A 17272-nucleotide genomic window follows, 5' to 3' on the forward strand; every position below is an offset into this window, starting at 1 on the left:
CCCCACACTGGCTATAACCAACATGTTCCTGTGTCCTCAAACATATTTCTATGCTTAGTGATCATAAAACTTGAGATGAAAGGCCTATACCAAGCAGCTGTTGATTGTGTTTATAAGTGATTGTTACTGAAACTGATGTTTATACTTCAATGGAAAAGGTTAACACAAAGTAAAATCCTCATACCTGCAAAACAGAAGAAAAATCCACCTACCGGTAAAAATGTTAAAGAATCTTATTCTAAGAGTTAATGGAGATGATCAGCATCAGCTAGAAAAACTGGAATACAACAGTTTTCTGCAAGAAATAAACCAGTTTCCTTTTTTTGTCCCCACATGCAACATGAGTCTAGAAAAGAATGGCTAAAGGGATGCAATATAATAATTGGCAGGCCTCAGGGTCCTTATGTTTATTCAGGGCTATACAAAACTTGATATCTAATGTCACCTACATAAGGCATTAAACTTTACATACCAACTGGAAATTCTAGCAATAATAATAATAATAAGGGCACTGTTTATTTTGCCTCTCTTATTTTTCCAATTATTCTGTTCAATCCAAAGGTAAGTGGGAGACAGAGAAAAGTCTAAAACTGATTCCAATTGCATTGCTCTTAAGAGGGCTCACTAATGAAGTTTGTTTTGGAAAGCATTTTCTGAGAAACTTGGATATTACTCACAGCATAGATGTGTCTACACAATTAATTTTATAATACTAATTGGACATGCTAATTTTAGTTATAGTGAAGAAAAGACAAATACAATGACAATCAGTCAAATTAAAGTGCCAGAATTTTAACAACTTAACTTGAGACCTGCTGTGAATCAGTGAAAAGGAGAGTAGCAGAGGACATACCTTGGAACTGCTCCCAAAACAATCAAGTTGGCTTTTTGTTTGTTGTTTCCAATTACAGCATTTTTCATATCTCTGTAAATCCAGAAAGAGAAAAACCCTAGTAAATTATGCTGAGGTACTAAGGGCTCAATTTTGCAGAATTTAGTTCCACCAAGATCAATAGCTGCTATATCTAAGCACTGAATAGGACAAAACTAACGGTCCGCATGAGTCCAATAACAATTTAAATCTCTGTTACTTCTCTATGACCAAGCTATTCAAACAGCAGAAATGTTCATTCTCACATATGTGGGATGAGGTGAAAAAAAGCTGATGAGGACAGATATCAAAGGCTGTCAAATATTGGTAAAGAAAATAAGAACGTACTGAGTCAATGTACAGGAGATGAGAATATGGAAAGGAAATAAACAGTAAGATGAGAACTTATTTTGTCTTGTATTTGTAATCACTGTGTTTTCTCTGCTTAAAATGTATTCCTCTGTGGAAATTATAATCTTACCAGGTTTCCCTGCCGCTAATCCTTATGCCAACTATTGACTTTTGATCATATTTGTAATGCAAGAACACAGACCTGTAGCCACTTTCCTGAAACCTTTCCCAGCCTTAGGCAATTTCCTCAGTCCAACTCCAATACAAACAAATACAGTCAATATAGACTTGTTTCCTATCTCCACCTTACCTCTATATTTACAGAAAGGCTATTTGACTACTTATCTCTACATTTTTATCAAGTAATTTGATACAAAAAATTAAAAGTTCACTTATTAAGTTTTATGATCTTTGGGAGCCAAAGTAACTGTTGATTGAGATGAGGATTTTTGAGGACTACATAGGTTGTATCTCTAAAAACAATAGGCCAATATATAGGCATACCCCGCTTTCACATACGCAATGGGACCGGAGCGTGTATGTAAAGTGAAAATGTACTTAAAGTGAAGCAATTATCTATGCATGTACTGCATGGCAATCGCCACTAGATGGCAGCGGCGTCATGCAATTAAGTGTCCGTAATTGCGAAGCACGCGTACGTTAAGCAGGGTATGGTGGCGTATGGAGCATGTACGTTATAGCGAGGCAACGTTAAGTGAAGCAACATTAAGCGGGGTATGCCTGTAATTAGTAGACCACTTCAAATATTATTAAGCAACGAAGAGAGAATGCTCAAGTGACTCACAGGCTGCAAAAGAGCTATATATTTAAAGCACATGACTTCCCCCCCCCAAAAAAAATCCTAGCAGTTTACCCCTCACAAAGGTACAATTCCCAGCACCCTTATCAAACTACAGATCCCAGGATTCTTTGGGGGAAGTCACATGCTTCAAATGTATGATGTATAATACCAGCCACAGTCTTTCCACACTTTTGGGTAATGAGGAGATATATACCTGTGCATCTCCACAAGGTGAAAATGTAGACGTCGTTGGCCAAAAGCATAGAAAAGGGAAGCACAAGTCACTTGTACGTGTTTTCAGGATTCTAAGGTACTGTTTGAAGTTACTGAGTTGCTAGTGGGCTCAAAATAGTAACAAAAATGCATCAGAAATTAGAAGTTACTTATTACGTATTTATATGAACACAGTATGGTATTAACATCTATATGAACTTTATATGCAGAAATCTGTAAAAGCTGGAAAAATCTTTTGGGCAACCAGTGGAGACCTGCAACAAAATGTTGCCATGTGGAATGCTCCAGATCATTGTTTCATCCGGCCATTCAGATATTCCACTTTATTTCCCTTCCCCAGCTTTGTTTTTCTTCTTGTTGGTCAACATGCCATTTGGCATGCTCAGTTATCATTGGGTGGGATGCCTCCTCACAAAAATTTTGTACTACAAACCTAAGGATTCTGTCAAGCTTGCTGATACTACTGCTTTGCCGTGGATTATGTTATTTTGGTGATATAAGAATCCACATTCACCTCTGAACGAAGAGGAATTATATATCTGTCCTATTAGGGATGAACATTAATGATAAAAAACAAAGGTTTGCTGCTAGTTTGGAAAATGCTGTTAGTATTTAGATATTAACATTTTAATGGATTATAGTGAATTGCTTAAAAATGATGTACAACTGATACAGATATCAATAAGGAAGCTTTTAGACAGAAGCAAGAAATGAATAATAGAATCACAGAATAGTAGAGCAGGAAGGGGCTGATAAGAACATAGAGTCCAACCCCACGCTCAACGCAGGAATCCAAATTAAAGCATACCTGACAGGTGGCTGTCCAGCTATGTCTTGAAGGTCTCCAGTGTTGGAGAGACCACCACCTCCCTAGGTAATTGGTTCCATTGTCATACCCCTGACAGTTAGGAGTTTTTCCTGATATTCAGCCAAGATCTGGCTTTCTATAACTTGAGCTCATTATTCTGTGTCCTGCACTCTGGGACAATCGAGAAGAGATCCTAGCCCTCCTCTGTGTGACAACCTTTCAAGAGTGCTATCATATCTCCCCATAGTCTTCTCAAGGCTAAACATGCCCAATTCTTTCAGTTTCTTGTCACAGGGCTTTGTTTCCAGTTCCCTGATCATCCTTGTTGCCCTCTGAACCTGTTCAATTTGTCTACAACCTTCTTAAAGAGCAGTGTCCAGAACTGGACGCAGTACTCAAGATGAGGCCTAATCCATGCCGAATGGAGGGGAACTAGTACTTCACATGATTTGGAAACTATACTTCAGTTAATACAGCCTAAAATAGCATTTGCCTTTTTTTGCAGCCACATCACACTGTTGACTCATATTCAGTTTATGATCAGCAACAATTCCAGGAACCTTCTCGAATGTAGTATTGTTGAGCCAAGTATCTCCCATCTTTTAACTGTGCATTTGGTTTCTTTTTCCTAAGTGTAGAACTTTGCATTTATCCCTGCTAAATTTCATTCTGTTGTTTTCAGCCCAATACTCCAGTTTATCAAGACCCCTTTGAATTTTGTTTGTCCTCCAGGGTATTAGCTATCCCTCCCAATTTTGTATCATCAGCAAATTTGATAAGCATTCCCTGCACCTCCTCATCCAAGGCATTAATAAAAATGTTGAAGAGCACTAGACCCAGGACTGAGCCCTGCAGTACCCCACTCATTACCTCCTCCCACTCTGAGAAGCAGCCATTGATAAGCACCCTTTGAGTAAGATTCTGTAGCCAACCGTGGATCCACCCAACAGTTGTTCCATCCAGTCCACATTTAGCTATCTTGCTAATCAGAATATCATGGGGCATTTTGTTGAAAGCTTTGCAGAAGTTGAAATATATTATGTCCACAGCATTCCCACAGTCTATCAAAAGATGAGATAAGGATTTATTCTTGACAAATCCATGTTGGCTTCTAGTAATCACTGCATTGCTCAAGGTGCTCACAGGCTGACTGTTTTATAATGTGCTCCAGACTTTTCCCAGGGATTGATGTCAGGCTGACTGGTCTGTAGTTCCCAGGTTCCTCCTTTTTGAAGATAAGGACATTAGCCCCGCCCCAGTCATCCAGCACTTCACCCATCCTCCATGATTTCACAAAGATAATTGACAGTAGTTCTGAGAACTCTTCAGCCATTTCTTCAATACTCTAGGATGCAGTTCATTGGGCCCTATATATTTGAACTCATTCAAATTGATTAGGTATTCCTTGACCGTTTATCAATCTCAAGCTGCAATCCTGCACTTTCAACTTGTTCTTCACTGCCAGGAGGGTTATAGACCCTCTTTTGGGAGAAGACTGAGCCCAGGACTAAGCCCAACACTTCTGCCTTTTCTTTGTCATATCTTATCATTTTGCCATCCTCACCGAGTAGCTGTAGCACAATTTATTTTCTCTGTCTTTTACTATGGATGCACCTTAAGAAAGCGTTTTTGTTGCTTTTAGCATCCTTTGCTAACCTCAGCTCATTCTCAGTTTTAGCCTTCCTGACACCATCCCTGTGCTACCTGTCTATACCTTTGTGCCTTGGCCTCCCTTCCACTTCCTATGTGTTCTTTTTTGTTTTCAGTTCATCTCTAAGCTTTTTGTGAAGCCAAATTGGCTTCTTCTGCTGTCTTCCACCTTTTTTTCCTTATTAGAATTGTTTGAAATTATGCCTTCAGAATTTCCTATTTTAGAAACTCCCACTCATCTTGGACTCCTTTTCTCATTAAGGTCGCTTACCATGAAACCTTACTTATCATTGTTCTAAGTATTCAAATCGGCTTTCCTGAAGTCCAGGATACACATATGGCTACTCTTAGCTTTTGCTTCCTTTGAAATCAAGAACTTAAGTATAACATGGTCGCTTTCCCCCAGAGTTCCCATAACTGCCACTTTATCCATTAAGTCATCTCAATTGGTGAGCATCAAGTCAAGTACAGCTGATCCTTTAGTTCCTTCCTCCATTTTCTGATGGAAAGTATCAGCAACACAAGTCAGGAATTTCTTGCATGGGCCGCATTTGGCAGAATTTTCTCCCAACAGGTAACAAGAGATCACTGATATCTCAGGATGACCTTATTAACTTAGTAACTCTTCCAACCTGAAGACATTTTCATCTTTGTATTGGAATAAAACAATTCACCAGTTTTAGATTTAGGTAAGGATGAATTTAATGATTACATTATGAATACTGAATGCTTAATTCAGATGATTAAGAAGGACTATGTATTCCTAGCATGCCATGACAACATTTTGTGGTGCTGTGAACTGAGATTAAGGTTGCAATCCTAACCACACTTACAAGGTAGAAAGCCTCATTGAGCTCAGTGGGACTTATTTCTGAGCAAACATTGAAAATACCACACTGCAATTCTTGGAATAATTTGCAGCAGTCAGAAGTTTTATATCATTAAAGTATCCGCTATGGCTCCCACAGAAGACCGGTTGGGACTCAAATTGTTAATCTTATTTAAGGTATTTAAGCTCCTCACTAAGCAGTACTTTATATGGATGACAACCTGACTCAGGAAAAGCATTTCAAAATGTTAACAGTTATCACTTGAGTTTCAAAGGACTTTCCATATAATCCTTATGATCACCCTATAGAGTAGGTAAGTATTATCACTACTTCCATGCTGGGAGTGAGAGTCAAGACTGAAAGCTAGTGGCTAGTATAAAAACATACACTGTTATGTTGTATTTTGATGTGGTTTTTAGATGCTTTACTTTTGCATATTGTTTAGAGATTATGTTTAATTATGTTACTAGGTGAAGAATTGTTATTTGTTTTGAATGTGGAACTTGTATTTCTTTTATTGGTTCCTTTTTGTTAGGAAATGTAAACTTCTTAAAGGTGAAATATGAAGGAGTAAATAACTAAAAGAAAAAATATTAGAAGTCACCTATGCAATTTGAGATGCACCTTCCCTTAATGGGTTGGATGCTCAGGGTCTGCAAGCTGCATATGATCAAATTTTAAGAACATAACCGCCCTGCTGGATCAGATCAAAGGCCCATCCAGCTCACCTTCCTGTTCTCACAGTGGCCAGATGCCTCTGGGAAGCAGGATCTGACTGCAACGGCCCTCTTCCTGCTTGCAATTCCCAGCAACTAGTATTCAGAGCCATACTACCTCCAATACTGGAGGTAGAGCATACCTGGTCATTTGCCTTACTAATGTTTTCAATTATGTCAATTGTCATAATGTTTTAGAATAATAAGGTGCAAGATAATGCACAACCTTATCAATTACTGGGAATTTTATGAAGATATGCTCACATGTTGATGTCAGTTGAGAAACTGCTTTGTTAAACATTATTACATTTAAGTGTTTTAATTTTTATCTTCTTGAATTTTGAAATTGCGTGTTGGAGGTGCTATGATATATTTTTATATAACAGTCAATGCGACTGAGAATATTATGAGTGACATCCAATGATGTTTGCCCACTTGCACAAGAGAAATTCATTTGTGCAATGGGACTTCAATTTCCCTTCCCTTTCTCTCCAGCCCCGCTTGCACTCACAAAATCTACTCTGGAGGGTATCCCAATAAATTTGGGGGACACATAGGGGGAGAAAGAAGGAGAAGCCATGCTGCTTGCGTGGACATGCACTGTTAGATTCACACTATGTAACAAGGTTGCTTGATATTACTTTATTTAAAGTCAACTACTGAGTTCATGGCTGAAGCAATATTTGAATTGGGAGCTTTCAGCTCATTATTCCTATGTAGTATTTGAAACCTAGATAACTAAAGAAAATTTATGTCTTGTTCCATGAAGATGTTGGGAAAAGTGTGTCCAGAATGAGCCTCTTTTCCTATGTGATGGAATTCAAATACTTTCTGGATTTGAATATCAAAGGAGAGGAAGGAAATATTAAGATATAGTTTACCAAAGATCAACAGTTTGATCTGGCTAGGTACAACAGAAAATTACTATTCTATATACTGAAGGAAGCAAGAATGGTCATTGCATAAGTATGAAGCACTGGTTAGAAGAATGATAAGTAACAATTCAGGCAAAACAAGTATTAACAAATTATGTATCCAGATAGCATCTGTTAATTATAGGCATTTACCCAATATTGGGTAGTTTATTATGTAGTGGGCATACTTAATGCAGTATAAAAGCATCAATATTGCAACATTAGATATTTGCTTGTGTATTAAATTAAAAAGGAAATTAGTACCACAAAAGTAATGGATTGTACAGAATTCAATCCTGACCACCTAATCCTAGAACACACCTTTGTGGGCCAGACAATGTTTTGGGCATCTAAAAAATGCAAACCCTTAGATAAAACCTAGGCGCTTTTAAAGTTAGGCAGATGTGTTTATACATCAATATGGTTTAACTCTTGGACAATCTGTACAGTTCTTAGTTTAATTATTCCACCAGCACAAAGTAGTCCCAAAGAATGGAAAAGGTTTTGTGTAGTTTTAAATCTTGGTTGATGACAGGCTTGTGCACACAGCAGAAGCAACATTTACTTCAAGGGAGAGGTAGGTGGAGCATACAGGCAGGCGTCACAGGACTGCGCAGTAGTAGAGGGGTGCCTGGGAGTTCCCTCTCTGTGATCCGCAGCAGGGTCAGGAGCAGAGGCTGCCATGGATCATGGAAGGGAGTGCTATCCACCCACCCTAAGGAGGGGCCCAACTTGGCTGCTCTGTGGTGCCAGCCCTGAGAGATTGTGGGCATTTAATGCACACCAGATATAGGGAAGTGCTGCTAAACAGAGGCCATCTGCTCCTGCATCCATTGTGCAAAACACGTTACAGAACCTATGTATTTCCCAATGTATATCTATTTGCAATATAATAAATCCTTTTAGGCTTTCCTCATGCCAATCTTCCTCCCATCTTAAAAAGCAATTTAACAACTCCCCTCCAGTAAAAGTTAGCTGTAGTCACCTTGTGAACCTGTAACATTATATTCAAATGAAATTGACACCCTCCAACAAAGTATTTTGCAGCTCTAAAGGATGTGGACCCAACCAAGCTGTACTTACACATCCCCCCAAAACAGTATATGAATACTGCTTCTGAATGCTCATAAGTGAAAAACTCTGGAGGAAAAGGTTCTAGGCCAATTAAAGTTAAAATGTTTTCTTTATGGACACACACCGCCAAATGTAGATGAAAATGATATAATCTTAAACCTGACAGCAGTTGGCACAAGACTCTTCTAGTTATCCAAAAGGGAAGGATTTTAGAACAAAGATCCACCTTAACTCAGAAGGGGGACCTCCATTTTTACCCCAACACAAGAATCAACTTACTGAACATGGTAACAAATGTAATACTTTTCTAGTTTCATAGTACTATGGCACATACAAAATTCACTAAATAATGGTCACTGGTCAGTAAAGTGATTACATCCTATTCCAGTACCAAACTGGGACACTTTTCCCCCCAAATCCTCCAGAGATTTTTATTTTATTTTACTTCAAATAGTTCCTTCTGCAAATGAAATTTCACATGAAGATAACAATTTGGAATTCAATAAGTAGTCCCTAAAACATGCAGAAATCCATTCACATACATACACACATCACAAAACTAGAAAGGCAACATACAAAGCCCTCTAAAAAGACTTCCTTCTTCAATTGCTTGTGGGAAAAAATCTTATAGATTTTTAATGTCAAAGATATTATGTTCAGAGAAAAGGACATGGTAGTCTTAAGAGACACTTGAAACCCAGTTTACAGAAAGTTACACACAAAAAGCAATCATCTTCAGCAAAATAGTACCAAATAAATCTCTTTAGTAGTGAATATTTATATTGGATGCTGATGGATTAGTAAGCATGCACTTCAGGACATAGCCAACCACAGGGAAGCTTCTGCCCACCAAAGAAGGAAATTTAGCTTTAATGATTATCACAATTAAACAATTTAATACAACAAAAGCTAACAAATTTCACTTTCTTCTTTTTAGCATACCTGCCACACAACTGGTTTACAATGTCAGTTTACCAGAGCTATGCAATTTGATAATAGAGCAGCAATGCATCAAACTATCTGCAGTAGGGGATCTTAACCTTTTTTTGGGTCACAGACCCCTTGGAGAATCTGATGAAAGCTATGGACCCCCATAAATAAATACAATTTATTTTGTTGCATTGGAAATTGGTTTTTTGCACATCGTTCACAGATCCTTTGAAGCCTAAGGCTCCATGGATTACAAGTTAAGAACCCTTGATCTGGAGAAACTGGCTAACATATTGTAGCCATGAATATACTAGAACAGCTATGACTACTTTAACTGAAGTCCAAGGCTTGGGAAGGACAGGAGGGTTTGAATATTGAGAGTTGCATGAACAGCTGGCAAACGGTCAGAAGACTAGAAAGCACTGTTCACCTGAAAGTTATGAGTCAAATCATCTGGGCAATATAGTATCTTCGGTCACATAGACTATGGGACCTCCTCCTTTGGGTAAAGTTCTTGTCTGAAGATCATTTCTTAATATCCCATGGGATCATTTTTCAACAGAACAATGAAAGCATCAAATTGAGACATTCTTGAATTACTTTTCGATCGGCCTCACCTTGAAATCATTCCAATCCAGCTGGTCATTACAGTAGCTTTCATTCAGAAATGTGCCTGAGTTTGCTTTCCCCCCCTCTTCCCTCCCAAACCCCTTTCCTCACGTGCCATGTCTTTTAGATTGTAAGACAGGGACTGTCTTATTATTATTATTAGCAGCAGTAGCAGCAACAGCAACAGCAGGCCACTCTGCAAGCCTCTTTTGAATGAAGAACAGAATAAAAATGGTTTAAATAAACAGATGTTGATTTGCAATCAAGAATAATCTTTATACAACCTAAGAGCACGATCCAGAGCCTCCAGGGTCATGCAGCCGATAAACATGAAATTCTACATCGCAGCTCGTGTAAATTAGCTGCAGCAGGCTCTTTTTTCATGCCCACAAGACCCCAGCTGAAACTTTCACTCCTTATTTTAAACAAGCCACAGTCTCCAGTGACACCCAAATTCAGGGATCAGCTGTTTGTTTAAACTATGGTTAGTGAGAACAAGCCAGGACCAAATTATGACTTCCGATGCTGGCCTAGTCTCACTAACCATAGTTATCCAAGTTCAGATGTCATGAGAAATTGTAGTTACTTTAAATCTTAAAGCAGATGCTTCCATATCTCCGCTCCTGGCATATGAAAAAGGGAGATGCTCAAGCTCACTCACCACAAAGAGGGAAACCAGATTTACTTTATGTCTGAAATGAGCTAGTACATAATTTATAATACTCAGCTTCAGAAGTCAGATTCCCCTCATCTCTTTTAACACAGAAAAGCAGTATTTTATCTATCTGGCCTCATTCGGACCTAATGCTGAGCCACAGTTTAGCATTATGAGAAGGAGCCTGTGTGAGCTTCAGGTTTATGAGATACCCCTCCTGAACAGCCACCACAAGGAGCTTGGAAGATTTCATGTCCTTTTTAGATTAACTGTAGTTTGTCATGTTGTCCAAATGCAAACCATGATTAATCTTAAGTAGTGCTTGTTGAAACAAGCCAACTTTTAATTGTAGTTTATGATGCTGGCTTGTACCAACTAAACACACTTAAAATGAACTGAGGGTTCAGATGGTTACTTCAAAATGGAAGTAGAAGATTCTGATCCCTTCTTTGTGGTAGCACGAACGAAGGAGGGGGAAGCACACAAAACTGAGGTTTGCTCTCACAACGCTAAAGCGTTATTTGGTGTTATATCCTGATGTAGCCAATTTGACAGATGCTCATGATTCAGGTTTAAGAGATGAAGTGTAACTTGAACAAGTTTGTATTAAATTCCTATTTTATTTTTTACAAAATTACTTTCTAAGATATTCATGCACCATAACTGAGTGGGGTTTTTTTTGTTAAAATCCATTTCTTTGAAAAGTCAATAAACATCAGTAATTAAATAATCTGCCTAGGGAGTCCCATCCCAAGTTCAGGTGAGTACTAGTATAGGTAAGCGAAGCAGATTTCAATCAGGTTTGAAAGATAAGGCGGCAAGTACAATTTAGGAAGTAAAAAAAAACCCAGAAGATTAACAGCGCAAAACCAACCATGTCTACTCAGAAGTAAATTCTACTGAATTCAATGAGGCTTATTCCCAGGTCAGCACAGTTGTATTGTAACCTTAATAAACAACAAAGTTTGTTACATAGTCTACATATTGTATCAAAATACATTCTACCAGTAATACCACCATAGTACAGTTACACACCTGCAAAAGCAAGCTGTGAAAGAGATTTGCACAAAGCTAGGGAACTAACGGCAAGATAACAGTGTATATTACTTACATCACACCCTGCAGGACATTCTGGGGATCAGGATCAAATAACCTGTCAACATAGTGGCGACTGCTAGCCGTGACTTCCTGGAAGCAAAGACATTTGCATTCTGTCAGATTAGCATATTAAGTTTAAAATAATCAAGAACTCAAAAGTCCATAGGAAAATACATTGATTTAATAGAATATTTTATAGGCATTTCCCCAACAAATGCAAGCTCAAAACAATTCATAAACAGCAATAGCCAATTGTACTTGTCCATGAGTGGAACAGACTTCTGCACATGCAACAGGACTTCCCCTTCCTCTCTTCCACCCTGTAGCCCATATGCACTTCCAAAACTTGATCTGGAGAGTTGGGAGACCCTCCAGAGTAATTGGGGTCTGCAACAGGGAGCAGAGGAAGGGTAATTCTGCTCACTCCATATATAAATACAATGTTGGATATCACCCCATATATAAATACATTTGTGAGTATGTCATGATTTGATTCTTTGCTGTGGAGAGTTGCTTTAAGTTCAAATGGAAAAATGACACACAAGATATTCCATATCAAAGCAATACCAAAAGCACAACATACCACTAATGGAAAAACAATTCATATACAGTATAGTTCAGGGGGGGAATCAAAAAATATTTCAAAAAATATTTAGCACAATTTTTTTCAATTGAATAAGCTTAAAATCAAATTGCCAACATAACAATATAAATAATCTGTATACAAAAATACAAACTTTGACTTCATAAAATTGAGACAAACTACAAGGACCACCTTGGCTTTGCCGTCAAATGATTAATCTAATAACTAGAGCAGGGTCATTAGAGTCTCTAATATCTGTATAAGACATTTTACTAGAGTTGGACCCAACATTGACTTACAGTCAAAGCAATATTGAGATTACTTTTAGCAACTATGCACTGAAAGAAACCAACACTTAACAATAATTCCTGTAAGAAATATAAACCTATACCAGTTTAAACAAAAGCATTAGACAGACACTCAGGAGCCATGTCCACAAGGTATTATCAGAAATAGTAATTTTCCCCCAGATTTGTTAAGTGAACAACATCAGGAACTTGTGAGTTAATGTTCATTTGAAGTCCTCTTCAAAACCACTTTCCAAGTTCACACGATATGAAGAAAAAGTTTCAAAAGAGGTTTGTGGATAAATATTCCCAAATTCTTAGAGGCATTTTGCTCTGCAGAAAAATATATGTGAAACCCAATGATTCTGTTGAGTTTCTGTAATATTTTTAGCCCCTAGTTTGATTTAATTCTATCAATATTTCTTATCTTATCTACGTTTCCAGAACAAGCACCCTTTATCTGTATAGACATCAGGGTGGTATCTCCCTTCTCAGATCACATTAACTAGAGTTGAACTTTTGATTGCTGAAGCACTTCAAAAGCTTCGATGCAGGCATGACAAATCTGAAATGTTTTCTAGTGCTCACTAGAGCTAGCACTTCAGCATTTGATTCTGTTTCCTAGAAATCAGATGTAGTATTCTGTAGGGATATTACCCCCTTTAACTCCAACAAGTGCTCTTTTGATTTAATATTTGTATGCTGCTTTTTGAATGATCAAATCACACCTCTCACCTAGCGGATACACACTCCCCTTTCATTTCTCAGCCAGAGTGGGGGGAGGTTCCACCAATAGATTCTCACCCTGTGGCAGAACCCAGTTCTCTTCCACTGCAGCCAACAGATCAAATAGTCAATTAACCCCATCCTGTAATAACCAGAACCTGAAGAGAGATGGGGAAACATCCTTATTTCCCTCCTGTCTCCCACCAGAGTGAGGGGAAGAGAGAGAAGATCCATGGGACTGCAGATATCTTCTTTCACTCTCCTTCTGCCACAGGGAATGGAGGGCCACTGCAATGCTCCTAGACGTCCACCTTGTTTCTATGGAACAGGCAGGAAAGATACATGGTTCTGCCCAGGATTCTGATGTAGAATTATCCAGAAACCTTCCAAAGTGACTCCAGGATGCAAAGGGAGAAGAGAGGAGCTTTTTTCCAAAACTTTTTTTCCAGATAACAGTTCATCTATGTGAGTAGCTTAATTAGGTTGCAATAACAGCCGATCATACAGTTCTCCCAATCACTGACCAACAACCTCAACCTTGGCAGATAAGATTGCAAAAGACACCGGGGGGGGGGGGAAGAACAACCCTACTCAGACAGGAGTTTAATAGAAAATTCAAGATTACAAAAAGCAGCAGCACTATTAAATTTAGCATTAATAAATACTGGCCATAATTCAAGCTAAGCTTTTATTTATTTATTTCTCTGCAACCAATACTCTCTTCTAAAGGTGGCTGGGTCAGCCCAGATACTTTCACCAGAGAGTGGTGCACCATTTTTAAAAAAATTAAAAATCATCCCTTCTCGTATAAAGACACCAAAAACATAAATGATATCAACTTCAACCAAAAAAGGTTTTGATCACCATAGTCTGGATGTCATTTTTATTTAAACTATTTTTATATAGTTGCTGATATGATCTATAGAAGCAGAGAAATTAAAGATAACATAAAGCCTTGTAGCACCAGTTTTTAGACAACCTTCTCCCATTTCCAACCCTCCTCATAAACAATTTTTTTCTAACTGTGTTTTTGGTGTTTCAATATGAGTAGGAATGAAACATTTTTTGGATTTTTTTAAAATGGTGCAGCAACCACTTGTATTCAAATCCGGTGAAATCTACTGGAATGACCAGGCTATAAGAATGCATGCATTGTACTTATCTGCAAATTTCAGGGCCTCTATCAGTCTGTCCCAGGTAGCCATTTTAAAATGACAGCTCAGGTTTGCTGGAACCAAGAGATAAATAGCAAGATTGCCAGAAGTGGTAAAAGCACCAAGTAAATAGAAGATGGGAAGTAGCAAGAGAAGAAGTTTGAAGTAAAAAGGTGTGAAGCACCTTAGAGTCTAACTGGTTCAGTGCAATTAGCATCTTGTGGACTACACCACCCTGTCACATCTTACTGAAGGTGCTAAGTGTGGAAAACTGGGCACATTGTTCTTATTTTACAGTTTCACCAGCCACATAACTGAGACACTATATTTAAAAGTTTTATGAAGATTGCTCAACTTGATTGCCCATTTTTAGTTTCAATTTATCAAGCACAGCTTTACACATCTGAATTGCCAAAATGAAGATTACAGCATTGGGTAATAAATCCTTTTTGGCAACTGAAAAATATTTTCTTCATCATCCCTTCCAAACTAGGCAATGCTTTCTACCCCATCCTAATTCAAGAAAAAAATGCATCCCTAGAAGTTCTCAGGGATTATCTCTAGATACTTCTAGCCTTCTGTCAGAAGAGAGAAACACTGATTTGGTTTGCACCTGACCCCTGTCAGAGCATAAGCAAGGCATCGTAACTGGGTCTATGCAAGCAAGAGACAGCAAACCAGGGTTGAACAAGGGAGGCTTGGTCAAGGGAGCAGAACAAGGAAATGGAAGAGAACACAAACTCTAGAATTAATGTAAATTTTCAGTCCAACTGCTGACTTAGATGAGTTGGTGGAAAGGTGGTTTACAGGCCCCAATCCAAAGGAAGTTAGTCATATTTAAGTCCCGTTCATTTCTATTGGTATTAACCACAACTCATTTCCTGTAAATATTGTTCAACATGCAAATGAACACGTCAAGAATAGTCATATGGACAGGGTTTATCCAGTAAAAATACACCTGGATTTTCAACAGAATGAAAGTTCTCAACTAATATTGGTAGCCACTGAGAAGAAAGTCCCTTTTAAAAAGTAATATCCAGTAAAACTGAAGAGGCGCAGCAGGATCTTTATAAACTTGTAAGAAAGGCAAGTGAACAGGAAAACATGATGAAATGTTATTAATGCATACTCAAAAAGTGCAGTTATGTTACAGTTGGAACTTTCTATTGTACAAGAGAAAAATGAAACGACAGCCATGTCCAGCTACAGTTGGGCAGAAAAAGAGCACAAATGGGAAAAATATTCCCGTGCACAAGAAACCCAAGCCATCAGATAAGGGTGGCTGCCATCATGTCCGGTGACATCTGAGGACGGATTAAACACTGCACTGTGATCTAACCCTAAACAGTGGGATTCCCAATTCAGAGTCCCCCACCCCTTGTACTCAGTCTGGTAAGGGGAAAGGGAGGCCGTACAAAGAACAGGCCACGGGAGGGGGAGGGGGCGAGAGAAGGCGAGGGTGAGAACAGGACGGGCAACCAGCGAGGGCGGGACCCGCTACGAACAACCTAAGTAGGCAGTCCCTCCCTCGCCCCGCTGGGCATCGCAGGACCAGACCCGCTGCCTCCACGACAAGGTAAGGAAGGGGGAGCCGTCCAACAGAAACCTTGCCGCGACTGACTTCCTTCACTAGGACCAAGAACTGCTACAGCTACCGCCGTTGCCGCACCGCCCCAGGCCTCCACTCACCGACAGAACACTCATGCGGAGTGGTGTCTCCAACACACACGCCATTTTGGTGCGCGCCAGAGATACTAGCCGGTCAACCCCACGCAAGAGCCGGAGCCACGACTGCTGCTGCTACCGCCGCCATGCGCGGCCACATCGCGAAAGAAGAGCGAAGGGAAGGAAAAGCAGGGAGTACGCCCGCAAAGCTCGAATCAGCTAACGAAAAAAAAACAGCTTCTCCGTGCTGCGAACAGTGCGCATGCGCCAACGGGTACTTGTCGGAGGGAGGGAGGGATTATTGCCGGAAGTAGATGGATTTATTCCCACCTGTTTACGGAACTTAAGGGTAAGAAGAAGCGTAACGCGCCAGCTCTACTTTTAGACAGTTCGGCGTTGAGCCAATGAGAAAAGAAACGAAGCTAGCCAGGCGTTCTGTTTAAGCGCATGCGCCGAGTCGAAGTCACCTGTCCAAATTTGTCCTTCGCGGGGAGGTAGAAAAAGAAACGAGTGATTGCCGTATGTAAACGCTTAGTCCTGGTACGCCATCTACTGGGTACAATGTATTAGGAAATACACTTGGAAATTCTAATTTTGATATCGAAGGATTACACGAACACCGAACCATAACCCTATTAAACCCACGTACATAATAAGCACGTTACGTGTGAGCATAACGTGCTATGCACAAACCAACTTCAGTTAGCTTTTGATATGAAAGTTGTTTTAAAAACGTTTTGTATACTGTATAAAATAAGTATTCTTGTTTAGAAGCTCCCTCACGTGTTACGTCATGCTAAATAATCCAAATATGCTTTAAGAACGTTACCACGGTGTTTCTTAGTTATGGTTATACAGACTATAATGATCAGAATCCATAGGTTCTCGTATGTTTTATGATTGGATTGATTAGGTGCTGCGCCAAAGTGATATGGTCCGAGCTGAAATGCTCCCTCAACCCTAGATAAGATAGGGAGGAAGAATAAGTGATCAAGAATTTGATGAAAAGCAGGAATGGGGCAACAATGGAGAATGGAATCCCTTCCAGCCCTGCAGTGAAATCCTACGCACGTGTACTCAGAAGCAAATCCCATGGTGTTCAGTGGGTTTTACTCTCCAGTGAATGTACATAAACTGCAATCTCTGGAAACTAGATCTTGAAACAAAAAATCTAATTAAATAAGCATTTTGCTGGTCCTGCAAATATGCAATCATTTCAGTGGTGTCCTCAAGACAGAAATGCATGCATGCTTTTCATTCATTCATAAGGTTGAATTCCAGGAGGTGGTTTCCCTCCCCCTTCTTCAGAAATCTG

General features: G+C 39.2%; 1 protein-coding gene across 4 annotated transcripts in view; it reads right to left on the reverse strand.

Annotated features, from left to right (window-relative positions):
- ARMC8 (armadillo repeat containing 8) overlaps window positions 1-16349 on the reverse strand; it is a 96393-nt gene extending 80044 nt beyond the window's left edge. Inside the window, exons 1-3 of one of the 4 annotated variants that reach the window (XM_061636510.1) lie at window positions 16288-16349; window positions 11556-11632; window positions 854-925 (exon numbers count right to left, since the gene is read on the reverse strand). In XM_061636510.1, the coding sequence (XP_061492494.1) occupies window positions 854-921 (68 nt within the window). In that variant the 5' untranslated portion in view covers window positions 922-925; window positions 11556-11632; window positions 16288-16349. Of the gene's footprint in view, window positions 1-853; window positions 926-11555; window positions 11633-15981; window positions 16267-16287 lie in introns of those variants that run through there. The other 3 variants (XM_061636507.1, XM_061636506.1, XM_061636509.1) reach the window with 3 other exon arrangements.
- Window positions 16350-17272: the final 923 nt, after the last annotated feature.

This window comes from Rhineura floridana, chromosome 7 (genome assembly GCF_030035675.1).
Source record: "Rhineura floridana isolate rRhiFlo1 chromosome 7, rRhiFlo1.hap2, whole genome shotgun sequence".
Classification (NCBI taxonomy): Eukaryota; Metazoa; Chordata; class Lepidosauria; order Squamata; family Rhineuridae; genus Rhineura; species Rhineura floridana.